Source organism: Chanos chanos, chromosome 7 (genome assembly GCF_902362185.1).
Source record: "Chanos chanos chromosome 7, fChaCha1.1, whole genome shotgun sequence".
In the NCBI taxonomy this organism is placed as follows: Eukaryota; Metazoa; Chordata; class Actinopteri; order Gonorynchiformes; family Chanidae; genus Chanos; species Chanos chanos.
The window spans coordinates 47368085-47378084 of record NC_044501.1 but is presented as its reverse complement, the minus strand read 5'-3'; the positions used below and the strand labels follow the sequence as shown (position 1 = coordinate 47378084).

At 45.0% G+C, this 10000-nt stretch overlaps 1 protein-coding gene across 1 annotated transcript in view; it reads right to left on the bottom strand.

Annotated features, from left to right (window-relative positions):
• The window catches only part of LOC115817040 (glucosidase 2 subunit beta), a 111584-nt gene that overhangs the window by 92329 nt on the left and 9255 nt on the right, over positions 1-10000 (bottom strand). Inside the window, exons 7-8 of the mRNA XM_030780282.1 lie at positions 7497-7548; positions 4704-4779 (exon numbers count right to left, since the gene is read on the bottom strand). Of these exons, the coding sequence (XP_030636142.1) occupies positions 4704-4779; positions 7497-7548 (128 nt within the window). The remainder of the gene's footprint in view (positions 1-4703; positions 4780-7496; positions 7549-10000) is intronic.

Sequence of the window (10000 nt, the reverse complement as noted above, 5' to 3'; positions counted from 1 at the left end):
GAGACAGTGTGTGTGTGAGAGAGACGGTGTGTGTGTGAGAGAGACAGTGTGTATGTGTGAGAGAGAGAGACAGGGTGTGTGTAAGCCCGTGTGAGTGGGTACTGCAGGTTGGGCTGGATCCACTGTTTCAGCTGCTACCCAAGATCCTGCAGCAGCATCTCTGTATCACCCATAAATCTGAACAACCATCCAAAGCAGAGAGAGAGAGAGACGTGCGTATGTGAAATGAAGTGTGAATGTGACTTTCCATGCCTGGGAGGTGACCGGGGATTTGCTGCCATCTGCTGGTGGTCAGAGGAACAAGTCTGACACACTCTCCTCGATAGCAGTGGTTCTCAACCAGTGTGCCGTGAGGCAAAGTGAAGTGTGCCGTGGAATTTTGAGGAACCCAGTGCATTTTTATACAGGCTCATGAAACAGTATTTTTAAATACACCGATGACACTGCTTCTTAATTACAAACGTTTGTAGGCAGTCTGTTATTCACAGCTTCTACAAATTTTTTTGTCTAAATGGACTTTCGTCGCATTCTCGGTTTGATTATGGAAATAAATTAAGGTGCAGGGAAGAGGATTATTATTGTAGTGACCAGAGAGGGCGGTCACTTATGGCAAGTCATTTTAACATTTAATCGCTAGACTAGATATATATTGCAGATATCTGTAATTCAATTCTTCCTGGTCAAAGAGCACAGAGCCCAGCCAGCCGCCGTGACACTCACAGCATGTAAACGCAACTGTTCAAAAAGAGAGAGAGTGAGAGACTGAGACAGCGAGAGACGGGGATAGAGAGAGAGAGAGAGCGAGAGAGAGAGACAGAAAGAGAGAGAGAGAGCGAGAGAGAGAGACAGTGATAGAGAGAGCGCGAGAGAGAGACAGAGAGAGACCGAGAGACAGTGATAGAGAGAGAGAGACAGTGATAGAGAGAGAGAGACAGAGAGACAGACAGAGAGAGAGAGAGAGCATTCACACCTGTCCCACAGACTTTCATTGTTATAAAATGTGCAAAGGAGCCAGTGAGTATGGTGAACAGAGGGGAGGAGCCAGTGAGTATGGTGAACAGAGGGGGAGGAGCCAGTGAGTGTGGTGAACAGAGGGGGGGAGCCAGTGAGTGTGGTGAACAGAGGGGGAGGAGCCAGTGAGTGTGGTGAACAGAGGGGGAGGAGCCAGTGAGTATGGTGAACAGAGGGGAGGAGCCAGTGAGTGTGGTGAACAGAGGGGAGGAGCCAGTGAGTGTGGTGAACAGAGGGGTGTGCGTCTGATTGTTGAGCGTGGCTCTCCGCTGATGTATCCCTGTGGAAGATGCTTACACCCCAAAGGTCACCCCCCAGGAGTGTGACCTCTGACAGAGGAAGAGTAAAAGAAAACAGTAGGTGACCCTGGCCTAGAGGGTCAAGCTCTGTACGCAGTAATCTTACAGCCGAGCTCCAAATGGTCAAGGAGCGCTCCGGATTAAATTCAGCCTCTGGTCCCTCCCACTGTATCTCATATGAGGTCTGATCTATTACCTCAGATCTCATCAAGCATTTCACAGAGACTAAAAAAAAAACAAAAAAGAAACTTTGAGGAGAAATATGGGACCATTTTAATAAATTCTAAGAAATACCCAGAAACCAAAAGAGAAAAAAGCATAAACTGAAATCGAAAGTTTTATTAGTTTGAGTTTGATTTCCCTTTTCACTGAGAGACTGTTGCCCTTTGGCTCTGAATCTCTCCCTCTCTCTCTCTCTCACACACACACACACACACACACACATTCTCTCTCACACACTCACTCTCTCTCTCACACACACACACTCTCTCTCTCACACACACACTCTCTCTCTCTCTCTCTCTCATACACACACTCTCTCTCTCACACACACACGCACTTTTTCTTTCTCTCACACACTCACTCTCCCTCTCTCACACACTCTCTCTCTCTCACACACACACTCTCTCTCTCTCTGGCATTACCGCAGTCAGTGAGGCAGAAAGGGAATTTTCAGTTTGGCCTGAAAGAGCTTCCTCAGAGAAAGAAAACTAATAAAAAGGTGACAGAAAGAGCGAGAGAGAAAGAGCGAGAGAGAAAGTGTTACACAAGACGAGACATTAAAACTCAGTTCCTCTAAAGCCATGCCCGTCACTTCAGATTGTCCTGACAGCAGAATGAGAAGGAAACGTCCGGGCTTACTGCACCACGTCTGGACCAAATCAAAGGCACTGCTCACAACGTCTGCACAGACACACACAAAAACCAACAGCACACCAAGAAAGGATAGCTTACCTCTCAGTCAAACTATCAAAATGCCAGTGAAATTAGTTTGCATCGTATGTTGAGACTGATTTGTGTTTTTGTAGCTACTCTAAGGATGCATTAGTGGAATAAGAGGAGGGAAAAACAAACCAACAACAGTAAGGCTGTGAGTTTGATTCCTGAACACCAACTCACTGTCAGTGCTGCCTCCTCCAAGAGAACTGTACTCTAAGCCCTGAACTCTACATTCACTCCAGAGGCATGTGTGATCAGATCTAGACTCACTCCAGAGGCATGTGTGATCAGATCTAGATTCACTCCAGAGGCATGTGTGATCAGATCTAGATTCACTCCAGAGGCATGTGTGATCAGATCTAGACTCACTCCAGAGGCATGTGTAATCAGATCTAGATTCACTCCAGAGGCATGTGTAATCAGATCTAGATTCACTCCAGAGGCATGTGTGATCATATCTAGATTCACTCTAGAGGCATGTGTAATCGGATCTAGACTCACTCCAGAGGCATGTGTGATCAGATCTAGATTCACTCCAGAGGCATGTGTGATCAGATCTAGATTCACTCCAGAAACATGTGCTCTGCAGCAGGAAACGGCAGTCTTGTTCTATATGTGAGCAAGATGTTAAATAAATGAACATCTATATTGACCCAAATCAAGAGCCTTGTCAAGTACCACAACAATGAGCTAATTCAGGACCTGATATGACACGCCTCCATAACACAAGCACCAACGCAACAACAGAACAGTGATCAACACTCACAGTCATGACTGGTAGAGTTTGAGGAGTTTGGAGTGAGAAGAAAACAAACAGAAGACTGGCCACAGAGAACTATTTTGACTAAACAGGGTGTGAATGAGAGAGACTTTGTTATTCTTGAGTACATTCTGAAAACGTATTTGAAATACTGATGTTTCATGTACTGTTTTTCATTTTGTTTTTCATTTTATTTTAGTCACTGTGTTTAGCATGGAGTGCTCCGCGGTCTGTCAGGGCCCAGTGGTGAGTTTACACCACACTATGTGCCCCAGTTTATATTCCCACTAACGTAAATGACTTGTTAACAGTAATCACAGGCAACCTGTCTGACTCACATGCTTTACCGTCATTTGTCATGATAAATGCGTAAATGCATGTATTCATACTCATCCATATTCATCTGGGAGTGATTCACTCTTACCCTCCTCCTTTGTGATTGAGGGATGAACTCACTCCAAATGACCAGTGTTTCTCTCTCTCTCTCTCTCTCTCTCTCTCTGTCTGTTTTTTATTCAGCACGCAGCTGTGTCATGTGTGGATGGAGCAGGACTGTTCCAAAAAGAGAGGAATCAGTGAAATAAGCTGCTTTATCTCTGAATCTATTCTAATTTAAGAACTGTTACAGTGTATTGGAACTTGGCTAAAGGTTAAATATAAATCCATATTGCTCAGATGAACAGAACAGAGGAGAAAAACATCAATGATTTTGATTTTGAGTCTTACACACAGACAAACACACACTTCTCAAGGTGAAACGAAAACAAGCGTCCGGAACCCTACACACTTGCACATAAAAAAACACAAACAAAAAAAGCATATAGAATACGCTACATGCACACACCAACACAGACACACACGCACACACACCTGGCACATGTACACAAACACACACACACATGCGCTCAGAAACACACGCGCGCGCGCACACACACACACACACAGACATAATCATAAAAACTATTTTCCACCTCTAAATCACATCATACAGTAAAGTAACAGAAACTGAAGCTGCTATTTCACACACCACAGACTCAAATGCCAACAGGCATGCTATCACGTCCCAACGCTACCAAACAGATCTGCCTGAGGAGAAAATGAGAAAACGAGAGAACGAGGAGGGGGGGTTGGGGGTGGGGGGCACAACACTGGACATTTTGTTTACACAAAGACACTTTAATTTGAGCTGCTGATGGGAGAGACAGCAGTTAAAGCAAGAACAGACAGAGAGGTTGGCACGCAAACTCTGCTTGAAGGAAAATCATTTTTCTAAACAGCGCTCGCGTGGCTAGGAATTCAAATGAATGCGTCCAGACCCCTGAGAGAGAACGCGGGCGGAATGGTAACGTCTGCAGGGTGGGGGCGGAGCAGAAACATACAGTCATCTCACACTGAGCAGACAAATCCACGCATCTCATACACGCAGGCTGACCAGCAGAACCACACATCACAGAGCCAGACAGAAACGACATGAAACCTTGCACAATGTGTGTGTGTGTGTGTGTGTGTGTGTGTGTGTGTGTGCGTGTGTGTGTGTGTCCATCCCCTTATAACAAAACGACCACAGTGAAAAAAACCCAAACACACCATATACCATATGCATGGTTATTGTATTGTACACAGTGTCTGAGACAAAAGCCAAACTCCAGTCAAATTTCTCAGTGCTGAACTGTTCAGATGCAGGGGTCACTCACCCAGAGTTCTGCTTTGGACGGCTGGCCGACCTCTTGACCTTCCGCATCGCCGTGCTCGGGTCCGTCAGCGTTTACTCTGTCACACGACAAACAAGACAAAACACACCTGGAGACTCCGGGCCCGGGGTTTTTAAAGACACATTTTCCATTCCCATATCAATCTCTCCTAAAGCCTGGCTGACTGGCCGGCTGAACTGATATTTTAATAGTGGGTTTTTTTGTTGTTTGTTTGTCTGTTTGTTTGTTTGTTTGTTTGTTTTGTAAATCTAATGAACTGATCGAATGATCATCATTTTTTTAAAATGTCCATAAAAACACATTAAGATGTGACATAGTACTACGATGATCTTCACATTGACTGGGAGCCCAACTTCATGAACAAAATCTGTAATCGCTCTATTGAAAGACTGGTCTGTTTACATTAGAGGGAAAGCGACCTGTACGTAGGAAGGTACTGGTCTTGCACAGCAATTTAAATCTAACCCATGTCTTTATGGGCCATGGAAGGTGCTGGACTTCACTCAAACAGAACTCGTATCTAGACCGTGAAGTTCAGCTCTGCTTTGGCAGCTATCACCACGGAGAGATTCTCTCTTTATGTTTCCAAGCCGTGACTCAACCTCCTTTCTCTCTCTCTCTGAAAGAATGGAGACAACACAATTATCTTCATTATAATCAGAACCGGCTTCTTCGGAGAGTTCTCTTTCTTTTCAGAGACAAATCAAAGTTTTGCTGGCATTCTTCACTAATCAGCCGAGAAGAATGCCACGAACGCACATCGACACGCGAAAGCGACTTTTTGCATAAATGTAATTAGATTAGAATTAGCATAAAAGGGCAATTAGACGTTTTTTGTCTAATGGCTGAAACAAAAGATGCTTTTTTTTCTGATGTTTCGTGTTATTTGGAACAGCGACAATGTAGCTCGGTTCCTGCGAGGACCCATATTCAGCGCAAAACACATTAGCCAAAGTCTTCAAGACAATGAGGTATTGTCAGCACACCTCGCTGACTAGCACAAGTCGTTTGACAGTCTGAATACAGAGAGGGCCAACACGGTGATGCAGACTACACGGAGGTTGCAGCCGAGTCAGCCGCGTGCCACGCCTCTTACTCAAACACAAATGGGATCTGCATCATCTCCGTGGCAACACGCATTCCTATGACGGATTAACCGAGGGCGGCGGGCTAGCGTACAAACTAGCCGCGGTGGCAGATATTTCAGCTTAGCAATGAGTTTGTTTAATCCGCACGGCCAGCCCAGTGGTGACGGAGTGGACGTTTGCTGAATAATGTTTGGTTGCGGACGGCTCGGAAATGCAATAGCTCTGGGCCGCGCGATAACTGCTGCACAAGCGTTTTGCTGTGGCCATATGTTTTATTGCACGTTAGCATTAGCGCCACGTCCTCTAGCTCTCTCTCTCCCCCTCTCTCTCTCTCTTTTCCAATCTGCTCTGCTTGCTCCAGCATCTATTGATTCCCACCCGGCAAGCCAGAGCTCACTGACGATCCATTTTGCAAGCCCTGAGGAAATTTAAATATCTCTTTAGAAAGAAAACAGTGCCATTCTGCGCTAAGCCTGGACGAGGTTAAACACTGCTCACCGCAGCAAGTCAGACGTCTCAAAATGGCCTCCCAGGCAATAGATTATACAATGCCAACAAAGCAATAAATTGCCTCCTGATGGGAAGAGAAGAGGGATGATCCTGGTCGCTGTGGGCGAGGGAGGGGGGCGGGGGGGGCCTCTTTCGTTCTGACGGATGACACTCCGGTGGTAAGAGACCCAGAGGAAGGTGGCTTAAAGTATTCAGTTAGCATTTAATCACCATAAATCAAGCACTTTCTGCAAAGGACATGAAACTGTTTAAAAATAGCCCATCTGTACAAAGTTGGTGGCTGATTTTTTAAAACTTTTGTTTGACTTTAACTCCGCAGAAAACAGACACGTCTTCTTAGCGGCAAGAACTGTTGTGAAGCACACCTCTGGCTAATTGGCTCCAGACCTGACTCAGACTAGCCTGACGGGGGTAGCATTCTCTGTAACTGGCCTGCTCACAAGCACTGGGGTCAGCTGCTGACGTTTCATCGTGCAGTTTTGGGAGACTGTGGTTGTTGACAAAGCCAAAGAGAGATGAACAGAGGAATGGGCTAATAACCAGTGACGCAAACTGGAAGGCTAATTTAGCATTCTGTTCGACCTCCATCGCCGCTGAAGTAGCAAACGTCTCTCCAGAGATCTGCAGCCACTGGATCGTTAAACTGGGTTAAACTGGGAGGTTAAACTGGGAGGTTAAACTACACACAGAGAGACCACCCAGTCTGCTTGAAAATTTAAATCCACATTTTGACAAAACTGCAGGGAAGAGCAACAGACATAAAAGGGTAAGAGCTGAACATCTGGGAACTCAGAACTCATTTCCCCGATCCCTGAACCCAGACCCAAATCCTGATATTTCAGACGACACTACACACTAAAATAAATAAAAAAATAAATTAATTAAAAAAAATAAATAAATAAACTGACACATGAGCTTTCTGGATCCTTGAGCAAGGCACTTAACCCTAATGCTCCCCGGGTGCAGAGGAATGCTGCCTACTGCTCCTGCGTTCACTACTGTGTGTTGGATGGGTTAAATGCAGAGGACAAATTCACTGCTCACTGTTCACAGTGTGTGTGTGCAATCACTGAAACTTAAACTTAAACAGTAAACACTGACATATAGTGCATCTCTCATGCTAATGGCATGAAAACCATGTCCATCAGGAGCTTATTAATGTTTAGTAATAATTTACCTGACGTCCTGCTGGTCATACTCTGGGGTTGGCCTCTTATTCCTCTGACCCTCTGAGGAGAAAAGAACACATTTCACATTAAAACTGCACTAGGTTGATGATGGGTATTTACGATGCTGGGAGAAAACTGAGATGGAATCAGAATAAGCAAAGACACTATAGAGGCCACGAGCTGAAAACCAAAGTCTCAGCCATGGGTCCCTTTCATTTTTCTCTCTCTGTCTCTTTTTTCCACGGCGGACTGTACATCAGGCCTTTCAGTGCTGATTCTGAGGATCATGAGACGGGTTTAGAACGGGAGGAGAAGAGAGAGAGAGAGAGAGGGGGGTGAAAACGACTGAAAGGGTAATCAGGAGAGGGGCCTGCCACGCTGCAAGAAAGCCCTCGTATCTCTCTCTCTCTCTCTCTCTCTCCCTCGCTCTCTCTCTCTCCATCTCTGCATCAGGATTCAGACTGCAATCAGCGTGCTTTGTAAATGTGCATGCTCAATCCTGAGACTGGTTCTCTCAGGCCTAATGTTCTCCCTCAGGAAAGACTACAAAACACCAGCTCACATTCTAGTGGTTAGATAGATAGATAGATAGACAGACAGACAGACAGACAGACAGACAAATAGATAGATAGACAGATAGATAGATAGATAGATAGATAGATAGATAGATAGATAGATAGATAGATAGATAGATAGATAGATAGATAGATTCACTGTTACCTCTTATTCTACCAATATCAAAATAATAAATTCCATGATAATCATGATAACAATCTTAACTCAGATTTATGATGACTAGAATTGGACTTAATCTCCTCAGATTACCACAGACTAACTGTGACCGTACTGAGGACACAGACTGAGTGTGTGAAGGTTTGGGGGGGGGGGGGGGTTTGTGACAGTAAGGACATTTCTAATCACGTCGTCTCCTCTGTCTCTGTAACAGAACATGACCGTTACGCAGACACTGATCGTGAACTAGAGTCTGAAATAACCTGAATCACCGCATGAACCGTTCCTTTAAGGGTTCCCACATTCACAAAGTTTAGTGTTGTCTGCCCAAAATCCCCAAAGCCTGTCATAAACATCCTCTCTTAAACATAATCAAACACACGACGATATTTCCCGTCACCATACTGTGATGTCACACTCTCTAATCAGTGACTCAAACTCCCGCCATTTTAACTGAGGTCTCCAACAAGTCGCTCTGGTCCCAAATCATGACAGCAGTGTGTCACACAAATAAACAAATAAATAAATAAATGAGTAAGTAAACTAATAAATAAATAAATAAAGAGCAGTGTTTTAGCGGAGCTTTTTGCACCACTGACCCCTGGGAAACCACTCTGCCGTACCAGGGAGGCTTCGTATTTCCCTCAGAGAGACGACACTTAAACGGTCAAGCACGGGTCAGAGTGACGTTCATGGAAAAGGGGAAATAAAACCTGAGAACGACAGTACATAACCAGTTAAGAACTGGTCATTACGGAGGGGAAAACTCTGTGTGAAGGTCACAAAGAGAAAAGGCCAAAGATTCAGTGACTGAGCATTCTCACTGTACTGACTAGTCTAGAGAAGGGTCAGCCGTGGGGTGAAGGGTCAGCTGAAGGGTCACTGAGGGGTGATGAGAGGAGAAACAGCGGTTATCTGTGTTCTGTCTGTCAGTCTCTTCCAGGTCAGTGTTTTCTCACGCTTAAACTGACTGGAGCATCACATTAACTAAGTCCCAAATGTGTGTCCGTGAGAGTCAACAGGAGTCTGTGCAAAGACTGGCATGTACTAAGGGTTTTACAGTCTGGGCTGAACTTGTCTGACAAGCACTTCACATTAATGACTGTTAAATAACACTGCCCAGTCTATGCCCAGCACAGCCTATGATCTGCAGGTAGAGTACAGCATCCAAAAGAGGATAGAGAAGAGAGAGAGAGAGAGAGAGAGATAGAGAAAGAGATGGAAACCAGAGAGGTAGAGACAGAAGAGATAGATACAGACACAGCAGATAGGGAGAGGTGAAGCAGAGACAGAAAGAGAGAGAGAAATAGAGAGTGTTTGTTCTGTCGTGTCAGAAGTGTTGACAACAACAACATTAGGCATGTCTTCCCAGCCCAGGCCTGAGCCTACAGGACAGGAAAAGAAAAAAAAAGAAGAGAACTCCAGATGAGCTGATGTCAGCGTTTGCTTACAGTCAGACACGGATTTATTTTCCCCCTCAACCAAGTTTCACTTCTGAGGCAAAATGACAAGACGGCAGTCAATCAACCTGGGGATACATTAGCAAAATGACATCAAATATTCAATCAGGACTAAAAACGTTCAGAGGAAATGAATTTTACTGCCAGCAAACCTCTCCGCAGAGCCTTTCAATCAACGCCGACGAAATAAATACACACACACACACGCGGTCCTATCATCAACTCCACAGCAAAACAGCAGACAGCAGACAATAACAATAAAAAGTTAAAGTTAAAGTGTGTTTGTGCAGCGCGGCTGATTTACGGGCGTGGGGACGTCA